At 50.4% G+C, this 25,528-nt stretch overlaps 1 protein-coding gene across 1 annotated transcript in view; it reads left to right on the top strand.

Moving 5' to 3' along the window:
• Positions 1 to 25,528, top strand: part of Xxylt1 (xyloside xylosyltransferase 1) — a 122,228-nt gene that overhangs the window by 10,915 nt on the left and 85,785 nt on the right. Inside the window, exon 2 of the mRNA XM_021184930.2 lies at positions 19,517 to 19,664. Within this exon, the coding sequence (XP_021040589.1) occupies positions 19,517 to 19,664 (148 nt within the window). The remainder of the gene's footprint in view (positions 1 to 19,516; positions 19,665 to 25,528) is intronic.

Raw genomic sequence — 25,528 nt, 5'->3', positions numbered from 1 at the left:
TGCAGAGTTCTTGACCTGAAGGGCCTCACCACAGGAAGCAGCTCTACCTGTTCAGAACAGCTGAGCCAGGCCATGTCAGCTGGTGTCATGTTTGCTGTTAATGTGCTCCAAATTAAAGCCATTTGTTTCATTTATTGGGGGTGATTACTGTTTAAAAGCCCCAATTAAGCAATCCTCTCTGGTGGAATGAAGTGCCACAGAGTCTGGCATCTGTAACCCTGCACAGGAGACCTCAGGCTGGGAGAGGTGCCCCGCTCTGTGCCCTCCCTCCCTTCCTGGTCTTCTCAGATCCTGTAGCTGGGAAACCTGTTTCTCATACTTGGTCACTGCCCTTCTTGCCTCTAACAGTCTATCCTGGGTCCTCCAGGGAAATGCCTCAGGCAAATGTGTGGCTTGGAGCCTGGCACCTGGGTTCAAGTCCAGTATGTGACGTTTGGGACCAGCTGCCCTGGGTGTAACAGTTCTGAGCCGCACACTCATGACTTCCTCTTCCTCATGGTATGGTCTTTCAAGAAGTCTGTGGGAGAGAGCTGCAGTGACAGCCCTACCTGGCTCTCAGCAAGGGAGTGCTACGTTGGTGGCTGCTACTTCGGGTCCCTGAGTAGGTGTGAGAGAGCAGGTTCCTTCTCGGCGTCCTAGAAGGCAAAGCCACTTGGAGGGTGGTGCGGTGAGCCTGCACTAACAGCGCTTGCCCAGGTTTGCTTCCAGGACCCTGTGTTAGTTTGTGTCCTCCACAGTCTCTGTACAGTGTACCTTCCTGTCTGCTCCCTACCCCCATTCCAGGGCCTTGCTTGCTTGCTTGCCCTGAAGCAGGAACTGGGTGCTTTACTGGATACTCTGTTGTATCCTTGCCTTCTCCTGTAAGCACTAGTCAGGCCAATGAGGTCAGATGGGGGAGGGAGGAGAGGGCATAGACTGTATCTGTGCCATAGACACGTGCCTTTGCTGCTAGAAGGAAGAGGCTCTAATCTTCACCCCTCTTGTGTCCCCTCCGAGCCCCCAGCTTACCTACCTGGTGCTGGCTGCAGGCTCTGACTGTCTGCCTGCTATTCTGGAGTCAGTGGGAGAGCCGCAGTCTGTGCTTGCTCTGCCTCGAAGGCGGTGTGGACAGATTTGCTGCATCTGTGAATGTGATTAGCTTTCCAGGAGCTCCATTGGAACTCGAGGGAACTAACAGTTGACAGACGAGGCTTGCTTTACCTCCTCTCGGTGTCTTTCAGGTTGTTTTCTTGGTCTGATTGCACACAGATTGTGTTAGTGGAGGACTGGATAAGTATAAACAAACGGCCAGTGATTTAGAAGGTCAAGCGTGCCACTAAAAGCCCCGCGCTCTTCCATGCTTGCAAGGCATGCTCATATTCTCTGCTCCTGCCCACTTCAGGTGGGCTGGGGCTTCACACTCTGTGGCTCTTTTGGTACTGGATGCTTGCGTGTGTGTGTGTTTGTGTGTGCGTGTGCGTGTGCGTGTGCATGTGTGTATGTATGTGTTGGGGGGTGGGTCAATGAGACCTGCCCAAATGGTCAGCTTGATAGGGTCCTGACCAAGATGCAGTTCTAGAAGGGAGTCACTGGTAGGCACCCAGGACACTGGCACAAAGATCAGGCATAATGCTAATTTGGCTTTGGTGTCCCACTCCACCCTTGTCTGGGGGACCGGAAGACAAAACAGGGGATTCCTGGCGTGCTTGGGGCTGCCTGAGGGAGCAAGGGCCTTGAGGAAGCCAGTGATGGTGATTTGGAGAGAAGGAGGCAGAGGCCACTGGGATGGTAGGCCCCTGACTCCTCTGCCCAGCAGAGGTGAACGAGCAGTGCGGGGAGCCTGTTAGAGGGAATGTTTGCTGCCAGGGTTAGCCAATCATCCAGCAACAGGGAGGGGCAGCTGTAGAGACCATGCCCAAGGGTGCCTGGCTTGCATGCAGTTCTGCCCACCCAGCTTCTGGAGGGATGACTTCACACCCCTGTGCTTGGCTGGAAGCTTCCTCTCCTGAATCTGTCCAACCCTCTGCTCTCTGTAGTCCTACACTCCCAGGAGGCTGGGTTTTTATTGTGTTATTAGTGTGGGTTCCTACCCAGCTCTGACACCCCATATCCATCAGTCCCTTCCCCTATCCCTGGTGTGTTGAGCCTGGCCTCTTTGCTAGCTACTAGAGTTCTTATGTCTGTCTCCATGGAGTGATAAGACAGATCTGGAGGAATGTGGGCTCAGGGCAGGTAGAATGAGCTGCAGGGGTAGATGCAGATAGGTGGGCAGTAAGGGTGAGCTATGGCCTGGGGCTACAGGAAGTGGGGGGCTGCTGGGTGTCACTTCACTGATGGTCTGTGAGCACTATTTCTAGGCGTGTAGGATCACGCTAATCAGAAGGGCTCCCCGTTGACATCAGCTCTCCAGTAGGGGTTGCCCCACCAGAGACCAGCCAGGATGATCATGGTGTTTTAGAGATGTCTTTCTAGGAATTTGAACCCCGCTGCCCCTCCTTGCATCGTTATGAAGAAATCCTGAATACTCCTATTGTTTCTCTTACTGTAAGAACTAGGGAAGTTCCTAGTGTGCCCGGAGCTTCTGCTGGCATGTCCCTGCCTTCAGCCCCTGCCCTCAGCCCCTGCCCTCAGCCCAGACCTTGGTGGGTAGGGCCGGCCCAGGATGCGCAGGCTGAGGTCAGGTCTTTCTCTTCTGCTTTCCTAGTGTGTCTGAGCTTTAGCTTCTCACCTGTGAGTGATGGGCTAATTACTTTTCCATTACAGTAACAAACTAACAGATATTCGGTCTATAAAGGGAGGTTGGTTGGTTTGTTTATTTGAACTGGAATTGCATCTAGGGCCTCTTGCATACCAGGCAAATGCTCTACCATCAAGTTATATTCTTAGCCCACCAAGGATCATTTTAGATAACTGGTTTAACCTTTCAGCCCATAATCAAACAAAACCATTTTTTAACGATCTCTGGTGGGGTGTCAGATGGCAGCAGCAGGAAGCACACAGTGTAGACCCCCCTTCACTTGCTTGGGAATTGAAAGAAGGGAAAAAGGAAGGCAAGAACTCACTTCCAAGGGCTCACCTCCAGTTCATTAAGAATTCCCACTCTGGGCTAGGAGATGGCTCATTTGGTAAAATATTTACTGGGCAAGCATGAAGACCTGATCCCACCTCCCCAGCAGTCCGGTAAAAACCAAGATGTGGTGGCCCTTGTCTTTAACCCTAGTGCTGGGAAACAGGAGTGTCCTTTGGTTGCCACTCAGGCTGGCAGAGTGGATGACTTCAGGTGCTAATCTGGCCTCTGCTGCCTGTACATACAGCTCCACGGGTCTCTGCTCTTACACCTTCTGTCATTTTCCTGTAACACACAAGGCTGACTAGCAAGTTCTCCATCCGAGCCTCTGGGAGGCCCTTTATGCAGATGGTGGCAGAAGGGTGGGGACTTTCCAGCCCTGAGTCACGTGAGCAGTTCTCTTACTGGGATCTAAAATGGGTACCAGGAAGTTGCCAGCACTGTTCTAGAATTTGTTCTGAACAGAGGCTAGGAGATGAGGGGAAGAGGCTGTTGTTCAGCTCTTCCTGGGGTAGTTCCTGGAACGAGCCTCAGACAGTCTAGGAGGTTTTGGTTGATTTCCTGGCTTCACTCTTGAGGAATGGAATCTCCCCAGCTCTCTCCTGCGAGGATGACAGCAGCTGCCTCAGTCGAGAGCTCCCGAGGAGGAGCAGGCATCATGTTGGAGCCTGCCTTGGTCTTGCCCTTGGTCTGCAGAATGCTTAGTGTGCGAGTGTTTTCTACTCAAAAGTGTACAGCTGCCCCTGGCCCGCGGCAGACTCCTCGGGATCGGACCCCTGACCTTCTGACCTTCGAACACTGCATCCTTCCTCCGTGGCTGTTGATTTGGGTGGTTTCCTTCTTATTTGTCTGAAGCAGGGATGCTCTGTAAGATCTGGAGCCCCAGTGAAACGATGACCAGGGTGCTCTGTGTATTGTTCCGGGGGCTGACACATGTGACCGGTCCCCTCACCAGGTGGTGGAGTGTTTTCAAGTAATTTGTGACAAGCAGGCACTGGGTTCCAGAGCCATGACATGGCGCCCTCCTTCCTACCCCAGCCTGTGTGCTGTCTTGCTAGCGGGAGCCTCTTTTCAGTACCTTCTATCAGCTCTGGTGTGGGGCACTACCTCCTGCATTTACTTGGTGGCAGGTCACAGGAAGTCTGGGTTGGAAGAAGTCTAGTGCCTTCAAGTTACCCATGAGGAAATTGGGGCCCAGGAAAAGCCTCAGGCTTGCATAAGGCACTTTTAGTCACTTTTCTATTGTGATAAAAACACCATAATCAAGTTAACTTACAAAAGAAAGCATTCACTGTTTCAGAGGGATAGAGTCCCAAGATGGCAGAGCAAAGGCATGGAGGTAGCAACAGCTGAGAGCTCACTTCTTGATCAGCAGATAGGAGAGGTGTGTGTGTGTGTGTGTGTGTGTATGAATGTCTCCATGGGGTCTATGTCTCCCTGCCCACCTTCGCTTTGGTTTGTTCCTGGGGGCAGTGTGCATTGGGAATCAGTGATTTCACTGGAAACTCCTCCAACAAGGTCACATCCCTCCTAATCCTTCTCAGACAGTTCTGCCAGCTAGGGACCAAGCTTTACACAGGAGCCTATAGGAGCCACTGTTATTCAAATCACACAGTTGGACAAGGGAACCTGATGCATTTGCTTAGTTTCACTTTTCCTGTGGTCATTCTGCATGTGTTCTGTGTGCAGTGACAGCTGTGACTTGTGCCCCTGGAGTGGCATTCTGTCCTTTTGCCACTCCGAGTTCCGATGCCTTTTGCCTGGCTCTGGGCCTCTGGGACCTGAGGTGGGAGTCGGGCCGGGATAGCTGTGTGGACTAGGACTCCACTGCTACCTCCTGTCTGGTCCTGCACGTCCCTGCAGTCCAGTTGTGCCTGTGCCCGTCCGTGGTCTCTGGACTTGGTGATCCACATGGCACCCAGAAGCTCTTCTAGATTTTTCCATCTCTGATGGTGTGAGGGTTAAATTGTCAACTTAAGACAATCTAGAACTCCCTGGGAAGGGAGTCTTGGTGAGGGACTGTCTAGATCTGATGAGCCTCTGGGTATGACGGGGAGAAGCTTGAGTGCATTAACCGTGGGGAACCAGCCCACTGTGGGTGGCACTGGGACCTGGGTTTGGGTCCTGGCCTGCATTAAAATGGAGAAGGTGGGGCTGGAGAGAGGGTTCAGCAGCTGCTCGTTCAGAAGGACCTCGGTTCAGTTCCCAGCTCCCACATCAGTGGCTTATGCTCACCTGTAGTTCTAGCTCAGACACACTCTTCCAGCCTCCGTGGACACCTGAGTGCACAGCATGCACTCACACAGATACACAATTTACAAATAGCTTTGAAAAAAACGGGTAGTAAGCATGAAGGCGTCCTTCTCGACCGTTGACCAGATGTGACTAGCTGCGTGACATCCTCCGAATCATGCCTTCACTGCTGTGGTGGAGACTCTGTGACCTGGAGTTGTGAACTGAGTTGGAGTCAGGGTATTTTATCACCGTGACAGAGATGAACTGGTACAGAAATTAGTACTGACAAGTGGTGAGCCTGACTATGTGGCGTTAAACCCCGAACTGTTTGGGGCAGGGGTGATGTGGAGACATTTGGTACATTGGGCTAGAAAAGCCACTGGAAGCTGGGAGCAGATCTTAGTGAGCTGTTCTAGTAGGGAACTTGGAAGGACGCTGAGAGAAACAGACACTGGGGTCTCAAGCTCATAAGGTTTCAGAGGGGAGCAAGGACTCTGTTGGGAACAGGGCTAGGGGCCATTGTATGCTCTTTGACCAGGAACCTATCTTCATCTTGCTCATATCCCGAGAGTCTAAGGGAAGTTAAGTTTAAAGATAATGGACTGGTTTGCTTGGCAGAGGTCGGATGGTGTTTAGACTGGTGTCTTAGTCAGGGTTTCTATTCCTGCACAAACATCATGACCAAGAAACAAGTTGGGGAGGAAAGGGTTCATTCGGCTTACACTTCCATGCTGCTGTCATCACCAAGGAAGCCAGGACTGGAACTCAAGCAGGTCAGGAAGCAGGAGCTGATGCAGAGGCCATGAAGGGATGTTCCTTACTGGCTTGCCTCCTCTGGCTTGCTCAGCCTGCTCTCTTATGGAACCCAAGACTGCCTGCCCAGAGATTCCCCCCCTCCCCCAAAGGGCCTTTCCCCCTTGGTCACTAATTGAGAAAATGCCTTACAGTTGGATCTCATGGAGGCATTTCCTCAACNGAAGCTCCTTTCTCTGTGATAACTCCAGCTGTGTCAAGTTGACACAAAACTAGCCAGTACAGCTGGCTGTGATGAAGCAGCCCTGATTGATGGAGTGTTCAGCACCATGGTAAGGAAGCCTTCCACCCTGCTGGTAGGTAGAAGGATATTTCTTCAGGGTCCACACAGGGACTGATGTTGCTGTAGCCAAGGAGGCTAGTCAATATCTCATGCTGGTAGCAGAACCTGGCAACCTCACAAGTGTCCTTCACAGTGTCCTGGTTTGGAAGACATAACAGACACAAGCTTGAGGGGATCATGGAGAACAGCCAGGGCTAGGAACCATTCAGCAGGTTCGTGTTCCTGTGGGGCAGCCCTCAAAGGCCATTTTGTAAAGCTGGGAACACGAAGCCTTCGTTGTAGTGGAAACCCCAGGAGATGGAGATGCCAGTGCTATGGGGCATTTGCTAAGGAGAGCTGCAGGCGTGGGGGCCCAAGCCCTTTGGGGAACCAAGTAACTTACAAGTCCCAGGTGCTGGATGAGGACCTGGAGGATCTGATATTGCAGTGCCCCAGAAATGCAGTCATTCTTTCTGCTCTTGCCTGTGGCTACGATGTGATCAGCCGTGGTCCTGGCACGTGTGTCGCCCTGCTGTGGTGGACTGTAACCTGGATTTATGAGGTCAAATAAAGCCTTCTCTCCCAAGCTGGGGTTTTCAGGTTATTTTACCACAGAAACAAGAATGAAACCAGGGCACCTGGCTTCCTCTCCAGCTCAAACACTGCCTGGAGCATCCACACGGCCCTCTTGAGTGCCTGTTCCTCTAATGCTTAGACTGATGCCGCTGTTACCCTACTACCTCTGCCTGCCACACGGGGAGAGGGCTAGATGGGGAGTCCTGGGGGTAGAGATCACATTGGCTTCTCTCTCCCTCTTGTGTGGCCTCATGTAGGAGTGGCATGGGTTTGCTGAAGGACTCTGGTGTTGGTATAAGTGGGTGTGGCTCAGCTTCTGACTGTCCTTCATCTCTCCAGGGGCCACAGGTAGTTATTTTCCTTCTCTGTGTGACTTCCTCGGCTGCACAAGGGACACATAAATCAAGTGACTGAGTATGGGGAGAGGACCCGTCCATGTCCAGCACCCAGGAGGTAATTGGTAGGGCCCATAGGTAAGGCTACCCTGTGTCCTAAGAGGTCTCTGAAGTCCATGTCCTGTGTCAGGGAAGCTGTGCTTGTCCCTGGCATGCCTTCCCAGGGCCTTGCTCGCCAGGTTGCCACTTATTTATCATCCTCTGAGCTCTATAGCAGGTGCTGTGCCTAAGCCTGGCTGTGTGTGCAGAGAAGGCCCAAGCCACATACTATGTTCAGTTGGTGTCCCTGCTAAATAAGAGTGACACACTGCCTGAGCCCAGGCCCATCTGAGTAGTGTCACACCCTGCTGTGCACAGGGTTGTCAGTGGAAGAGGAACAAGCTTGAAGGTGTGGGATATGGTTCTGGAGCAGCAGAGAAGACGCTGGGGAGGTGAGACTGGTTATTGTAGGAGGTGACTCCTTGTTGTGAGGTATGCCTAACAGATGGCGTGTTCAGTGGGCTTTGCTCCCTAGTCATTGGTGGGGCTGGTCACTGCCGATGCCTGTGCTGAGGCCAGAGTTCTGGGCCCCCCAACATCTATGGGCCATGCCCGTGGGAGTGTTTGTTGAGCTTGTGGAAGGTGGGGAATCCTGGGTAACCCGACATAGTCCAGCCTGAGCACTGTCCACCCTAGGGTCTGTCTCTGCTTTGTGGGTGGAACTTGTCCTTGGAATCACTGGGACATCTTGAAGGACACTGTTTTACTCTACCTGTCACAACTGAAAACTCAACCTGGCTGGGGCCTTTGGACCCCAACAAAGTGTAAATAGCCAGATGTGAGTTAAGTGTCCTGAGCAGTCATTGCCAAGGACCTGAAGCCGCTTGGTTTTGTCTCCTTTCTGGTCCTCCAGGCACACAGAGCATCTCAGCCTTGACCAGAAGTACCAGTAATGCAGCTGTTCACTCTCAGGGCTCTTCTCAGAGCAAACAACAAACTGGTTTCTCTTGTGATCATAAAAAGAGAAAGAGCTCTAAGAATATGTTCTGATGGGGTATGGGGAGAAGGGAATGCCTCGGTGGACCCATGCCAAGGCATCCCTTCCCCCTGAGGGATCAGCCACACACCTGCATAGTATAGAATAGAGTTTATTCAGGGCACGGGGAGGGGAGTTAAAAGAGTAGTAGAGCCAGAGAAAGATAGAGAGAGGGAGAGAGTAGATAAGTGGAGGCCAGTCATGTCCATGTGGAAAGAGGGGGAAAGGGGGTGGGGAGAGGGGGCACAAGGGGGAAAGAGGTAAGAAGAGAGGCAAGAGTGTAAGAGGGTTAGAGAGAGAGGAGGGGCAAGCAGCCCCATTTATACTGGGCCAAGCCTACCTGGCTGCTGCCAGGAATTGTGGGGTGGAGTCTAGACAGAATACCAACAGTTTCTTTTGTCAAAATTGGAAGCTCTTGCTGTTGCACCTCCTGGTTTCTATAACTGCTGGTTTCCCGTCCTCTTGTGTGATGCGTGCAGCATCTGGACTTGATTCACAGAGCTCTGGAGGGATCTGTTACACCCGGAAGTGTGAGAGAACAGCTTGTTGGCCCGTGGGAATGTTCTGCTCTGAGGCTTGGTCCCAGGTCCAGGGGAGAAAGGGCTGTGAGGATATGAGACGGAGCCCAGAGAGAGGTGGGCCGTGGACCCCAAGAGCCTTCCTGACCCTCTTTCCAGAGGGTAGGAAGCTAAAAGTCATGTTCTCAGAAACCCGCCTCACTTTCCCATGCTCTGCGACTTTGTCACTTGCTGGTGTAATTTTGGTGTGACTGGGGGTGGGGTGGGGTGGGGTGGGGTGGGGTGGGGTGGGGTGGGTTAATCTCTGTTCATGTCACGTATGGAACCTGTATGCCGTGGTGTAGGGTCATGGCGCTTCCGTTTCACACTCACTGTTCACGTAGTACGCCATCACCTTTATTTTCTAAGCTGTTTTGTGAGTTTCTGACTTTTTGAGACAGGACCTCAGGATGTATTAGGCTTTGGGTGAGAATGTCTCCCGTAGGCCCGGTCCATATAGGCTCTCCTGGCTCACCTTTGACCATTTCTTGTCACTGAAGTTGGGAGCCCCAGGCAGGCAGAGCTCAGTCGTGATGTGGGAGAACTGATGCTGGTGGTCGTGTGCCCAGATGTGGAGGACAGGCCTGCTGTAGGCGCTAGCATTTGCTTTGTCTGAGTCAGATTCTTTTTTTTTCAGCAGTAAAATCCAGCTGTGGCTGAATCTCACCCTTGTGTCTTCTAGTCGGTTCCCTTTGGATATTCCTTGTCTTACATGACAAAGAAGTTGGGTGTCTTGTAAATATGTTTATTTTTACTTTTATTTGTATTTTCCATATCATCTGTGGTGTGTACTTACTGTGTGTGCTGGTCAGTTTTTCTGTCAACTTGACACAAGCTAGAGGTTTCTGGGAAGAGGGAATTTCAGTTGAGATAGTAATGCCTCTATCCGATTGGCTGTAGGCAAGTCTGCGGGGCCTGGCCCACTGTGGGTGGTGCCAGTCCTGGGCAAGTGGTTCTGGTGTGTATAGGAAAGGTGGCTGAGCCAGCCAGAGAGAACAAGTCAGTAACCAGAGCTCCTCAGCAGTCTCCACTTCAGTTCCTGCCTCTAGGATCCTGCCTTGAGCTCCTGCTCTGGCTTCCTTGGATCCCGGCTGTGATGTGGAAGTGAAATTAACCCTTCTCACCCCAGGCTGCGTTTGGTCATGGCATTCATCACTGCAGTAGAAAGCAAACTAGGACCTTATGTTTTGTGTTATTAAACAGTTATAGAAATGACCTCATTGGTCATTACAACTGCCACGTAGTGTTTTATTATGGGCAGACCTTCCTTGTTTTATCCATTTCCCTCTAGATGATGGCCAGGTGGCTCTCATCTTGCCACCCTAAACCTTACTTCAGCATATGTAGGAGGCAGCCGTTCGTGATGACTGGCAGGCTTTGGGTAGAAACTTTGTGTAATTTTCTCCACTTTGCAGTGTCTGAGAGAGGGGTATTGGGAGGGGTGCCCGTCTTAGTGGGGATAGCCTTTTACTTGGGCCTTCTCTGTTCAGTTCCCAGAGTTGCATGTAAAGGCCCTGGGCCTGGCTGTGGCTGCTCCTGTGACTTGCCTTGCAGCCTGTACTGCTGCCCAACCCCACTGCATCCAGTTTCCTGTCTGAATCCAGAGGGTTGAATTGGTGGTATTAAATCAAAGGCCTCCCCTTTAAGGTGGTGTTAGATCACAGCTCCCCCTCTCCCCCTCTTTAAGTTAAGCAGCCTGACCTTATAGCCTGAAGAAATCAGGCCATGCTCTGTGCGGTGGACTTGTTGCTTCTTTTGATTTTGCACTTCCGCTTAGCTATGACTTCTAGGAATGAGCCTTCAGAGGCTAGCTGGTCTTAGGGGAACCTGGCTTGACAGAGGCAGTACCTAGGGCTCCCTGTGACCCGCTGTCTCCTCCCTAAGCTACAAAACACCTGTGCCCAGCTAAACGGTCTGCTTTCCTGTAGCTTGAGAGGTGTGCTCAGAGTCCAGTGTTGTTAGCTGAATTCAGGTTTATAACTATGGAGGGAAGCCTGGGGCTGCTGCAGCCCTTGAGACAAAGGATCAATCAATCAATGTGAGCCATGCCCGATTTGTCAGCTCTCTAAAACTCAACAGCCCGTATTACCATGGGCTCTGTGTGTGCCAGGTACTGTAAAGGAGCTTGGGTTCCTCAGAGAAGGGAAGAGGTGGACAGACAGAGACTGTGGCCTGCCCTAGTGGAGGAGTTTACATTCTGTGCAGATTAAATGGGCTACTGAAGCTGCCCACACTGTTGCCAGGGACATAGAGAAGGGAGGGGCTCTAAAGGGTTAGTTTTCACTCTATGACTGTTCTAGGAGAGGCCGATGAATGCACTGTACAGTGTGCTAAGGTCAGAAATGATGCAGGAGGGAGAATCAGGAGTGAGGAGCCCTTTCCAGTACTAAGCAGGCAGAGGAGCCTCCCTCCCTCCCTGAGAGGTGGCTGTCAGCGCCTCACAGCTAGGTGCATGGTGCTGGCACTGCTCAGCAGCCTGTACCTGCTCCCCACAGGAAATGGTCTTCGGACCTCTTTGACACCTTGCTCATTGACTTTGTGTACTCTGGCACCTGCCAGTTGCCTTCCTGCAGGGTGATTTCTGGAGCTGAGTTTGTCTGTGCCTGGCATCAAGCAAAGAGCCTCAACTACCATTTCCTTCTCAAGGTGACTGAGGTCCCAGTACAATACACCAGCCTGGTTCCAGATCCTGATTCTGACTCCCTGGGGTCAGGGCACACAGTTATAGGCTAGCCAGGCCCCCTCGTGAGAGCCTTGCCTACTGAAGCTGGAGACTCCCCGGGTCAGCAGTTGAAGCTGGCAGGCACATTGGAGGCATAGGAGGCATGTGTAGGAGGCATCGGCCCCCTGGTGCTGGTTCAGCCTTCCTTTATGCACTCTCCCTGAGGCCCATCTCATTTGAGTTGTATTTCTCCTTACCGCTCTCAAAAAGAGGTTTCTGAGTTTGAGGATAAAACCTAAATGGGGATAAAAGCTAAAATGTTGGGACTCTTACAGGAATACTTGGGAGTGACAGATGGGGCAGTGTCAGTGGAAGTGGGTGGAGGGAGCCAGCAGGGGTGCTGTCCTGGTGGGCACAGCGAGGACCAGAGACGGGGCTCTCCCTTCTGAACTGTGAGTGAAGTTGGAATGCCTTTAGGAATTAGCTGGATAGGCTCTGGCTCCTCTCCGGCCACTTGCACTTCTGTCAGGCTGAGTTCCACTCATGAGGGACATCTTGCAAAAGTGGTAAAAGTCACACGCCACAGTGCTGTTTCTTTTCTCCTAAGATCTCACTGTTACCTTTTTCCATTTAGAACTCACAAAGGCAGAGCTTTGTTCTCTTATCCCAAGTGGTCTTTCTTTCCAAAGTTAAAGTTATTGGAGAGGGCAGCATTCACCACACATGACTGGTGCAGTTGTGGGGACTCATTAGAGATTAAAAACCGAGAGATCAGTGGTCTCTTGTCCTCTTGGTCTGTCACTCACAGATCTGTCGTCGCTCCCCAGTCTAGGGAGTCTTCATTTAAGGAAACACCTCTGACACGACTTCAGAAGTAACTTTTGAGAACCAGGCACAGCTACTGTGAAGCAGCTCCCAGGTTGGCTGTAAGATCTATGACACCCTAACTAGCAGGTTAAAGGTAAAGAAGGACTGTGCTCCCACAGGTTCAGAATAATTCCTGTGAACTAGAAATTTCTGTTCCTTAGGTGCGTTCAGGGCCAGAGGGGATCCTGGACTGTTTCTTGGGTTCTCCTGGGAGCAGATCCTGCAGGCTTCCTTCTGGGCTGGTCATGTCTGCCCACTTTGCCCATCTTCCTGCAGTTTCAGTAGATCTCAGCGGGTGTCGAGTCCCGTAGCCTTGATGTACTCTGCTGAGAGGTGCACATGCAACAGTGAATAGCGGACAAAGTCCCGCCTTCACTGTGCCTCACAGCCCAGCCAAGAGCTGGGGACATGTCAAAGTGTGCTGTGAGCCAGGTAGTGGTGGCACACGCCTTTAATCCCAGCACTTGGGAGGCAGAGGCAGGAGGACTTCTGAGTTCGAGGCCAGCCTGGTCTACAGAGTGAGTTCCAGGATAGCCAGGGCTACACAGAAAAACCCTGTCTCAAAAAAGTATGCAGTGTCAGCTGGTGATACCTGTTACAGACAACACTGAAGCTGCTAATGCCTTGGCCAGAGCTGATTGTATGCATGTGGTGTGTAAATGTGTGTGGTGCATCTGTGTTACTGGGCTGTGGCTCTTAGCTACAGTTTGTAGTGAAAGATGGGATCTTAGCACCATGTGCCTTGGTACCTAAATGGAAAGAAAGATCTAGAAGAGATGTCCAGTGTGAAGACCCTGCAGTATGCAGGCGCTTGTCATGTCTGTAGGGTTGAAAGTTCGCCAGCACAGTTTTCTTTCCTACGTAGAGATAGGCAACCCATTCATCATGTAGTTGATGGGTGGATTTTGTTTTTCCTTCAGGAAACCATTTTTCCTGCAGCTCTTGTTGGGATTGGTTACTGAGCTCTCACAGGTTAGTGGTGTATTTGTGAACTGGCTAGCCTTGCGTGGCTACAGCACGTGATGGAGCCCACCTCCTCCTCCCCTACAGCCCTCAGAACAACTCATTCTGTTGTACTCTTTTCCCACTTGTCCTGAAGAGTGTTTCTGGGCCAGGATAATAATGGAGGACCTGCCCTTCTTAGTGTAGAGTGCTGCTGTTTGCCGTCCCCACACAACATAGTGGCCCATACCATCTCCACCGGCCAGAAACAGCTGTGACTACTTGCACACGACCCTCAAGGTCAGGCTTGTTGGCATTCTGTTATAGAAGCAGGGGGTGGGAAGGTGCCTAGACACTCACCTGAGATTTAGCCGCTCCCTGGCACCTCCCTCCCAGCTGTGGGTAGTTCTGCCACAGTGGCGCGTGGTTTGGGAAAGTGTTAGTCTATACAGTGTGGAAGGCCGACTGAACCGGGACTATGTGATGGTGTTTTTAAAAGTGTCTAGTTTTTCTCTACTCCCAACCAGCTCCCAAATGAATGCGTAGATTTATTTAGTCAAGCACAGTACTTGAGCAGGCATTGATCTATTTTAATCCTCTGAACCTTCCAACCAAAATCCCTGAGATACTTGCATTTTAGTATTGATCTGGCTCTCTGGGCTTTAAGTGTATTTTCCGATGCTGTCTCCTCTCACCTCCTAGTGACTGAATCCCCCTCTCCCCCTCACCCCGGACTCTTCTGTCTGTTCCCCTCGCCTAGCTGGTCCCACACTATTCTCTTATCTGCCCAGCCATTGGCTGATCAGTTTTTATTGACAAGGCAGAGAATAAATGGTAAGCATTATTTACACAAACTTGAAACAGGAGATATTTGGAATAAACATTATAATGCCAGGTCGGGATTGTAAGATGATATGAGGGCAGAGAAATCAGCATTTGAATAACACAAGGATAATTCTTTTTACAAACATCTTGCTTATGTGACTCCATTTATGCAGCTATAGGAAGACTTCATACTGGCTTTGGTAAAATTGGCTGCTTTAGGGTCACCCGTGCTCCTTTAAGTAGCTCCTCACCATGCTCTTGTGAGTAAGCACAATGATTCATGGGCTCAGCTAGGCTTGGGTGAGATCATTACTTTGGTCTGTTGTTGGTGTCCATCTCAGGTGAGTAGGTGCTTGCCTCTCTACAGGAGAAGTTAACACCCACAGGGAGAGCAGCCCCTCTTTGGGAATGTGTCCAGTGCTTGTCACCAGGAAAGGCCTACCTGCTATTTCATGTCCTCCCAGATGGCCTTAAAGGGGAGGCTGTCAGCAGGGAGTAGGCTGGAGAAATATCATTTCCCAGTGTGAAGTACATGTCCCTTTTAGTGACTCTTACCGATCCTTTAAGACCTCTTTAGGAGTTGGTTCTCTCTCTGTCTCTGTCTTTGTCTTTGTCTCTGTTTCTCTGACTCTGTTTGCTTGTGTGTGTGTGTGTGTGTGTGTGTGTGTATGTATGTATGTGTGTGTGCGAGAGAGAGAGAGAGAGAGAGAGAGAGAGAGAGAGAATGGCATATGCACGTATGTGTGTTGCTGTCAGGTGTTTTTCTCAGTCACTTCACTTTGTTTTTAGACGAGGTTTGTCACTGAACCCAGACTCACTGATTTGACTAGATGGGTGGCCAGTCACCCCAGGAGTCCTCCATATCAGCTGCTCAGGTCTGGGTGTACTTGGCAACATTAAGTGTCTAAGTATGCAGGATGGCATCTGTAATTTCCTTCGGTCCAGCTAGGACACTGATATCTAGAGATATCTCATGTCTGGAGACTCTGCATGGAAAATCTTTCTGACTTACTGACAGTGGCAGTGCTAGTGTCTGCATGTCTCAGGCACTCCTGTGTGCCTTACCTGAGATGGGTGAAAGTTGCCTCAGGTAGTTGACACCTAGAGAGGTAGTTGACACCTAGAGCATCATGCCGTTGAAGCCTGGACTGGGATTTACTAATGACCTGTGTCTCTTGAGTCTCTGGAGCCGTTGATCTTATATCTCTGGAGGGAATCCAGCCCAGACTTGGTGCCCAGGGCATGGTAATGATATGGGATTGTGTTGCTTAGTTGTTTGTTTGTTTGTTTTAATCAATTTAACACAAACCTATACATACCTGGTAAGAATGAATCTCAGTTGAGGAATTGCCTCCTTTTTGTTGGATGGTGGGCATGTCTGTAGAAGCATTTTCTTTATTGGCAGTTGATAGAGGAGGTCCTAGCCCACTATGGAAGATACCTAGGGGCCTGTGGGCCTGGGCTATATAACAGATGCAGTTGAGCAGCCCATGGCGAGCAAGCCAGAAATGAACGTGCCTCTGTGGTTGCTGCGTCAGGCTCCTGACTTGAGTTCCTGCCTTGGTTTCCCTTGATGATGGACTATAAGCAGTGAGATGAGGTAAACCTTTTCCCTCCCCACATTGCTTTTGGTCATGTGTTGTCTCAGCAACAGGAAACACACTAGGGCAGGGATGTTTGCTTATCCCCATTGGTGGACAGTTCTCTTGATGGTGGGCTTGTTGGCTGGGTCTGGATGCTGCTGCAGCATCCTTCCATGCTGGATATGAACCCTGTGGACAGTGGAGACATATTAGTCGTTCTTGCGGGAGATGAATGGTTGTAGGGTCAGTTTCTTCTCTCCTGTGGTTGAGGATGACACACACACACACACACACACACACACACACACCGTCCCTGGCTGACTGGCCCTGCTACCTGCAGCTGCAAGAGCTGCTTCTCCTCTGGCAGCCTCAGGGCTTCCTGGTAACCATGCCTTCCCATGCCCAGAGCCAGCTCATTACCTGCCTCCCTGGCTTTAGGAGCGTGGCCATGTCTGGTTCCCAGTGGGCTTGTCATTTGACAAATGAGTTTTCCTCACTCCGAGCTAAGGGTTTGGGGCGGCGTGTCTACTCCTGCCTGGCACATGATCAGCTGTGATTGTTTGTACCAGTTTCCAAGGCTGGAAGTGTTAAGAATATGCTGTGCACTGGGCAGTGGTGGCGCACACCTTTAATCCTAGCACTTGGGAGGAAGAGGCAGGCGGATTTCTGAGTTCGAGGCCAGTCTGGTCTACAGAGTGAGTTCCAGGACAGCCAGGGCTACACAGAGAAACCCTGTCTTGAAAGAACAAAACAAAACAAAAACAAAACCCAAAACAACAACAACAAGAATATGCTGTGCATGGTAAGATGAATGCAGATGCCCCCCTTTGAGAACCATCCATTCTAGTTGTCTTCCTAGAGCCTCTTATGGTATACAGAGTGTCCTCCATACATACTTTATATTTTGAACAACAAACTCTTTGAGGACACGTAGAATATGAATACTTTGTCTTTACTGAATTTGGACTTTTAAAATAAAAGGAGACAAAGGGACTTACAGATTTAGTTAGTATTCCTGATAGCCTGTAATTATTGATATGAAATACTATTATGAACAAATCCTTTAAGTATCGCTGATAAGAGGAAATTAATGAGAGCTTAAAAATGTCTGATTAAAAGCTGATTAGAAAACCAGCTGTCCTGCTGTACGCTTGGTAAGTCACTGGGGTGGGATGAGCTCAGAATGGGCTCTGTCCTGCATGAGAGATGGCACACTCTGGTGACTCAGTCAGTGTAAAGGGTTTGGGGAAGAGGATCTTAGGTTGAGGGTAGGTAATGCTTTTATAAGTAATAGGTTTTGAAGATTTAAGATGTGTTACAAATGGTGTCCTGATGCTTAATGTCTGCGTCCCTGTAAATCACACTTTTGCATTGACAGAAGTCACTGCTCTGGCCCACTCACTGGCTGACTGCCTTCAGTAGCCAGCTATTTACAGCCCTGGGTTCCTAGGTTCTGTGGCAGTTCTTCCAGGAGCTCTTGAGGTGGGGCTCTGCAGCCCTCAGCCAGGCTGGAGCCTGGGCTGGGCTGTGGCCGTGGTGTCCTGGCTTGATGGTGCTGGAGGGGCGTGCAGTCTGCAGACCGTCTTCCTGCTCAGGAGACTGGGCATTTGATTCACACTCGGTGTCTGTGGCTTGCTGCCTGCTGTCTGAGTATATCCTTGGAATATATTCATTTTTCTTTAAGTAGATTCATTACCTGAAATATTCACTGGAGCTGGCTAAACAGTACAGCTCTTGGAACAAATGTACTGGCAATCTGTTTGTCCTCAATAAATCTATTAATGCTGACAGGATATAGTTATTGCTGGGGAAGCTTGGGTGATATGAGGCTGGGGGTGGAGAAAGCTGGCTGCTGACAGGACTTTGCTTCTCTGGGCTTGGCTGTAGCTGAGGCAGGCCCTGCCCTCATGTATATCCCCCCCACCTCACACACACTAGCACTCAAGTGTGTACACACATGTGTGTGCACACACACAAACACACACCTCTTCCCTTTCCACTTTAATGACTGTGGAGATGCCTGGCCCTTGAGAGCCCTCCTGTGCTTTTAGCGCCTTGTCTATTCCAGCCCCTTGTGTGCTGGGAAGGCTGTCACATGGGTGATGCCTGATGTGTGAGGAGAGAGACTGAGGGGACAGGACACGGTCAGGGACAGGATGTGAGGCTAACGAATGAGAGCAGCTTAGCAGCCCCTGAGCTGGGTGCATATCCTCAGCCACCTCAGTGTCACCACAAGGGACTCAGGTGCCATTCCTGTGTCACCCACGAAGGGACTCAGGCTCTTGCCCAGAGTGTTGTTCCTTCAGGTTACAAACCCGGGTCCATGGCCTGGCGCGGATGTAGCGGTTGTTACAGGGCAGGGGACAGTCATAGCCAGTGAAGTCCCATGTAAGATGGGTTGCAGGAGGGCCCTGGAGGATCATGGGAGGTGGTGTGAAGGCTGAAAGGAAGGCTGGAGAGGGAGTTCCACACATGGGAAGGATACAGGTCCTAAAGAGGCGACTGATGGGGCAGGCTGAGGGCAAGGGTTCAGCTTTTCTAGTCATGAAGGCAGTGAGGAGGGAACTTAGAGCTACTAGTGCAGGTCTTGCTGGGAGGTTTGGACCTGAGGACAGTGAGCTTCAGAGGTTTTGAAGCTCAGAAGAAAAATATAAATCTGTGTGTTTGGAAAATGACTGTGAGGATGTTCAGAGAGCATGAGGTTTACCATGACGGGGAGCACAGGCAGGGCCAGAAGCTGCGAGGTGTGGGGGAGAGAGGCCATTTGGGATTGGTGTTGAGAAATAGCAACCCACAGAAAGAGAAGGCCAGGGGGAGAGAATGGCCAGAAAGGCAGGCGTGAAGGAAAGCAGCAGCTCGGGGGCAGAAGGTTAGGAAACAGCAAAGCTTCTCTGGGCAGGCACGGCCTTCGAGCTGCAGGAAGCCGACGGTAGGGAGCAGAACTGAAGTGGTAGAGACATTGGGTTTCCTGCTGTTTTGAGGCAGGGTTCTAGTCTGTAACTGGCCTGGCCTGGAACCCACTTTGTAGCTCAGGTTGGACTTGAACTTAGAGCAAACTTTCTGCCTCAGCCTCCTGAGTGTTAGATCTCACACGAGTGAGCTACCATCCCTGGCTAAACTAAGCTCAGTGATGTTTTAGAAATTGAAAGAGACTGAGGACAGAAATAAATGTGAACTAAAAGAAATACAGTTTGGAGAGAAATAAGAAATGTTAGAAATCTAGAGCAAGAGCACAAAAGCAGACGCCATTGGCCGGGGAACCAATGGCTTAGGGCTGGGCACAAGACCACAGGCATGATCAACAACCAGGGAGCGTGACCACGTGGGAAAGAAACCTGGGCAGAGTTATGGCTGATGGGAAGGTAAGAGGGGGTGGAGCTCACCTGTTTGAAAATGTCCCCGGCGGTGCCTACACCTGACCTGCCTCCTGCTGGCATGGGAGCCAGGCTTCTTGCCGTGACATTTGGAACTCGAAAGGGACCCGAGAGCTTGTCCCACTCCTTTCTCTCCTGCCACATGACCACTGCCCGGTCCCTAACAGTGTCCTTGCCAGCCTGGCTGCCTGGACTCTGCTCCTTAGTGTCCTTCCCCACTGCCTTTGCCCTCAGTCGCCACCAGCATCCTCTTAGCTCCACCCCGTCTGTTTCTGCGTCCTGGGCTCAAGTGTGTGTCAAGTGTCTAGAACTTGGAGAGAGACGTTTGGCTGACTTGTTGGGGTTTCCTTGCTTCCCACTACAGGTCATCTTCCATGATGTTGCTGTGCTGACAGATAAGCTCTTCCCTGTCGTGGAGGCCATGCAGAAGTACTTCAGTGCTGGCTCAGGGACCTACTACAGTGACTCCATCTTCTTCCTCTCGGTTGCCATGCACCAGATCATGCCCAAAGGTAACCAGGACGACCACGGGCAACGCCCTGGGGTGTCAGGGCTCAGGATGGTACACCCACTATTTCTGAGGGAGGCAGGGGCTAGGGACCTCCAAGTAGCCAGGTGCAGCTTTGTCCCCTTGCTTGATCTCCTAGTCCTGTGAATGACACACAAACTAAAACTTTGTCTTCTACTTATGGCTTATATAGTCATTCAAGTGGCAGAGCTAGTCTTCAAAGTCATGGCTGTCTGGTTTAGAACCCTGCCTCTCCAGATAGCTTTCTGTCCCTTCAGGTGACCCAGATGAGACCTTTCTGGGAATGCCCATTACAGATGTGGCTCCTTTTCCCTTCGAATCCATGGTCACGTGCTGGCCCCTGCTCTTCTTCCAGCTGTGTACGTGGCTCTGACTGAGGTAACATAGGCCGCCTGGGACCTACCAGAAGTGGAAGGAGCTCCTTTAAACCAATACCCAGTGTTTTCTTAGGTTCTTTAGCCAAATGTTAATGTGCTTCCAGAGATGTATTCATGCATATACCCACGATCTACTTACGAAGAGCAGTCATAGGACTTACTAAATCTTTGTGGTCATAAAGAGAGCAAGCAGTGTTGTGCTTCCTGCAGCGTCCGGGCTGTGTTTTTTAGGAAGTCTGGATGCTGGCCACATTGCCACTGTCCCTGCCAGCTGAGCAGTTTGGAATCCCTGCGCTTTTCGAAGGGACTCTGTTTCGGGCATCACAGATGCTATCCTGAGTTGGTTCTTTCTGCTCTTCTTTGTGTTTATGTGTGCATCGTAGACATTGCTTTTGTGCTTTGTTCCTGTTGAACTGTTAATTTCTTGCTATTTTGGTTATTTAGTTTGTTTCTGGGCATTCTTCCCCCCACCCCTTCAGGAAAGTGAGAGTGAGGTGGGTGGGACCTGGGAGGCAGGATTAAGCTTGTGCTCCCAGACCCATGTGAACAGACTTGGTGACCAGAGTTCCCAAGATGGCACTTAGGTTTCTGTGAACTGTCTGACCTCCTTACTGCTTAGCATACGGCCACCCCAGGGACCTAAGGAACTTTAAAATCATGTCTGTTTTTCCCTTGTCCTCGGGACCTCCCCAGGTCCTCATGTGTGCTAGGCAAGTGCTCAGCCTCTTGAGGCACACCCTTCTCTCCTTTTTCCATTTTAAAAGATTCATATATAATTTTATGAATATATAAATCAGCATCGCTAATTACTGCTAATTTCCACTATCTCTCTGACGTGTATTTCAAAGGTTTCGGCAAGGTAGAAGTTACACTTTGCTTTCAGATTCTTCTGAATCGTCTTTTACATCAGAGTATGAAGCTGATTTCATTTCAACTCAGAGGACGTGCACGCAAGTGATGGCATCAGCCAAGTCGTTAATGTCTCACTGTCCCATGCTGGGTGATTACAGTCTGACCGTTTCCCAGGTGTTGGGTAACTAGATGAAGCTTGGCTCACTTTACCATTAATCCCTGTCCTGGGCTGGCTCAGTGCATCCTGTTGGCTTTTTAATATTGTTTTTATTTTCAAAGACTTATTTATTTTATGTATACAAGTACATTGTAGCTGTTTTCAGACACACCAGAAGAGGGCATTGGATCCCATTACAAATGGTTATGAGCCACCAAGTGGTTGCTGGGAATTGAACTCAGAACCTCTGGAAGAGCAATCAGTGCTCTTAACCACTGAGCCATCTCGCCAGCGGCTTTTTAACATTGTAAATTAGACTATGGTATATGTCCACATGCAGATAGATTATCTTCTTTCTTTAGGATTGTTTCACATGGTGTCTTCCCACGGGTGGAATTACCAAGCCAGAGGTGATCTTTACAAAGCCAGGTGTGTCAGTCCCCAGCGCCCCCAGTGTGACCTGGCATGAGTAGTTTCTGTGCTGCTTTCTAGTCCAGGGTGTCTGACCTTTTGTGGAGCTGTGTAGACGTCTAGTCAGCTGCTCTCCTACTTGACAAGGAAGAAGACGTGCAGAGTCCTGGGTGAGCTGGGTCTCTTCTGCACTTTTATTCTGATGTCCAGCCCTGAGTTCTAGCTCATCTCTCTGCACAGTCCCGTGAAACTTCCCTGACATCCACCCCTCTCCCCTCCTATAACCTACAAAATGGCTTGGCTCGGGTAGGGGTGAGGAAAGCAATCTCATGTTCTGTGCACTAACTGTCCCCTTGAAGCAGTGTCATAAAAACCACATCTGCAATGTCCCCAGAGGATCAAAGGGGCAGGCCAGGTGTGTGTGCTGGCTTCGATTCTTCTCAGCCCTTGTTTTTCCTTTGCTTGCTCCGGAGGTCTCGTGTGGCTAGCTAGCCCATCCTGCTGTTCATGACTCCACAGACTGTGGCCACTCTCTGCTTTTCTCTCTTTCTGTCCATGTGTTAGTTTTGTCACCATTGAACGCATCTTATGAAATAACAAATAAAATGTGTGCCTAACTGGAGCTGCAGGGGGTGAAGATCAGCTCCTTTGGGCTCTCCAGGGTCTCTGTCCCGTGTGACAAGGCTATGTGTCACACAGCTCTGGCTTAGTGCCCTGCCAGTGAAAGCACCTCTGGAGGGATTAAAATCCCAACTGATCAGGAGTCCCCCAAGCTTCCTGCCCCCCGGCTTTGAACTCACAGAGCACTAAAAAAACTACAAGTGAGCTCCTAACTGTTTCCATAGTAGCCAATGATCTGGCACCTCTAGCCAAGACCTCTAACTGTGGCCTCTGTAGAAACAACCTGCAATCCAGGGAGGGGCTAGCAGGCCTCGGGGATGCTTGCCTCACTTGCTGCACATTCGGGCCATGCTCCTGCATGCACTTATACTTCCTAGATGTGCTGCTGAGGAAGGAAGTCACTATGTGTGTCTTGTTAATGAATGGTGATAGACATGTGTGTGTTCTGCCTGCCCCTCCCATGGGCCCTTCTGGTATGTGTATGGCTTTGAATCCCACCAGCTGTGGGAATAGAAGCCCAGAGGCTTAAGGACTGCATCCATGTGTCCTATGGGTTGAACCCATGATGTATCTGGGCTCCTTTGCTTTCTAGGTTCCATGTCTTCGAGGAGGACTGAGCCAGGCAGGCCTGAGTGGCTGGAAAGGGAGCTCGGGCTCTGAATCTGATAGAGCTAACTGGAAACCATAGCCTTGCATTTCACTAGCTTTGTGCTCTCAGAGAGTCACTGAGAGAAGCCATATGGGGCAGTGGTCTCCCTAGGCAGTGTTCGCTGTCAGAGTTCCTGATTTCTCTTCTCAGGGATTGTTTTGTGTTGCCTGGCATGTCCCTTAGAGTCCCTTAGAGTCATTAGGGTCCGATCTCCGGGCCTTCCTACTGCTTGAGGTACGTGCCACCACCCCAGCTTTTCTCTTTCCTTCATTGTGACCACTCTCCCCTTTGAACCCTCTCTGCCTCTCTCTCTCCACTCTCCTGACCCGTCAGTAATGTGTTAAAGTGCTCAGCCCCAGGTGAGTGCTTCTACCTGGCTGGCCTGGGCCTCTTGGCAGTAATCTAGCTTCTTTCTTTCTTTTCCTGGACCGTCTGCCTGCCGTGTCCAAATAGAAGCTCGACCAGGGCTGGAACTTGTGCCTGTTCCCAGTGTTGAGAACAATCCAGACACAGAGTTGGCACCCAGTAGGTATTTGCCAATTAAGTGACGTAAACTTACATTAGGTATACATTGGGAATTACTTTGATATGGGGACAATCAATAGCTGTGGCTATCTCCTGAGCCACTGTAGATGCATCTGGGGATGCTAGCAGTGCTGTAGAATCTGGATGGCCCTCACAGGTAGGTCACAGCCAGAATTTGAGTTTCTCAGACCACCATTCCGTGAGGCCCCACTGGAGGAAACACTCTGGCCTCTGGGTTCTGGTGAAGCTGGGGAGCCCCCGACTGCCAGTGCTGAGCATGGCATGAGCGAGGATGTTCTCATATTGGAGAGGGCAAAGGAAAAACAGACACTGGCTACCAGCCTGAGTGAAAACATCTGTGTGCATCACAACAGAGGCTGTGAGCATGTGTCCACTGATTTCAGTGGAGGCTGTTTGCTGGCAGCCGCTCGGCAGCAAAGCGGAGCCATTCGGTGCCTCTTACTCTGATGGGGCACAGCTGAGCAGATTTTCATACATACTAAAAATAGTGTCGTAGCGCAGTCCTCTTGTGTCAGGGCTGAAGCCAGTGCTGCTGAGTGCCCGTGGGGGTGGGAATGCAGTAATGTACTGGTAGAGAGATAGGAATTCAGAGGGCAGTGTAAACAGTTTGTCTATTTAACACAGTAATAGCAGTACTTTCACATGTAGGGCTTGTGATCTGGGCCATGGATCTTGCTCAGGTTTGCTTTATCAGATATGTTTCCTCCTGGGGAGTGGGCCTTAAAGCCAACCAGAAAACAATTTGTTACCCCCATAACATCTGTGCAATGATTGCACCCATGCAAAGATCTTGCCATGCTAATCATTATTACATTCCACAGGGTTCACACCTAGGAAAACTTTGGTCACTTTTTCTCCCTAGCAGCCTTTGTAGTTCTGGGGATCAAATGCAGGTCTTCATACTTATGCAACAAACACTTTACTGACTGAGCTTTCCTCCTGTCCTCTGATCGATTGATTGATTGACTGACTGACGGATGGAATGGATGGATGGATTGATTGAGACAGGGTCTCACTGTGTAACCCTGGTTGGCCTGGAACTTGCTTTATAGACGGGGCTGGCCTTGAATTCACAGGCATACACCTGCCTCTGTCTCTGGAGTGCTGGGATTAAAGGCATGAACCACCACACCCAGCCTATTCCCTGCTTTAAAACAAAACAAAACATTTTATGTGGTGTGGTTTGTCCATTGTAGGCTTTAATCACAGGCCTGTGAAACTTAGGCATCAACAGTCCCTATGATGAGTATGAATATTCACTGAGCTGATTTGGTATTAGTGTCAAATAAATGCCTTCTCATGTCTTCTGCCCCAGTGTTCAGGCACGCCTCTGATGTCTCAGGAACTTCAAAGTCACTGAGAAAGAGAGCATTGTTATGGGAGGGGCTGCTCTGAGGACCTGACTGTTTGGGTGTGTGGTTTCCTCCCCGACCCCTGACCCCGTGACATCATTATTTCTATCCCTATGTCTCTATTCTTCCTTTCTGCTTAAAATGTTTTTCTGTTTCACAGAAACAGAAGTGGAGAGGGGGCTTTGGTTCATTGTGCCATTCCCTTAACAAGCATCACTTCTTGGTATTTTCATTTCAGATCCTGGTAGAGAACCATTTGGCCAGCCTATTTAAGCCCCAGAGTGCAGATTTATTTTTATTTATTATGTTTTGTTGGTTCAGTCAGCTGGGACAGAGGAGGTGGACCATGTGGTCCAAATACACTCCTGTGGGTCTGCTTCTCCAGCAGCAGTGACTTCCATTCCCTCTAACACACAACAGCCAAGGGATTAGATGCCATGCTAGGCATGGGAAGCACAGGGAGGGAAAAGACATGGACCAGATATGGGTTTTGCCCTCATGACGTCCATTTCTAGTGAGAGTGTTAGACGTTTATATAGATAACTATAAGGAGAGAGGGAGAAGGGGGCTGCCCGAGGAGCCTCTGAGATAGCCCCTGTGATCTTCATCCCTGTATTTGGCCCCTGGTGACATCCCTTTCCTTTGTGTTGAGCTGGGCTTCTTGGTTCAGGTCTGATGACTAGACTATGACAGGAGTAGCAACACATCGTCTCCGTGGTTATCATAGAAGACCATGGCTTCCATCCTGGGCTCTCTTGTTTCTCCCTTGGAGCACTTGATGTGGAAGAACCCAGATGCTGTGTGATGAAAGGCTCTGTCAGGGAAGGTGCTGAGAACTGATATTTCTGGTCAATGGCCAGAGAGCATCTGAGGGTAACAATC

The sequence above is a fragment of the Mus caroli genome, chromosome 16, assembly GCF_900094665.2.
Source record: "Mus caroli chromosome 16, CAROLI_EIJ_v1.1, whole genome shotgun sequence".
In the NCBI taxonomy this organism is placed as follows: domain Eukaryota; kingdom Metazoa; phylum Chordata; class Mammalia; order Rodentia; family Muridae; genus Mus; species Mus caroli.
The sequence above is the reverse complement of the archived record's forward strand: the minus strand, read 5'-3'. Positions and strand labels throughout refer to the sequence as shown.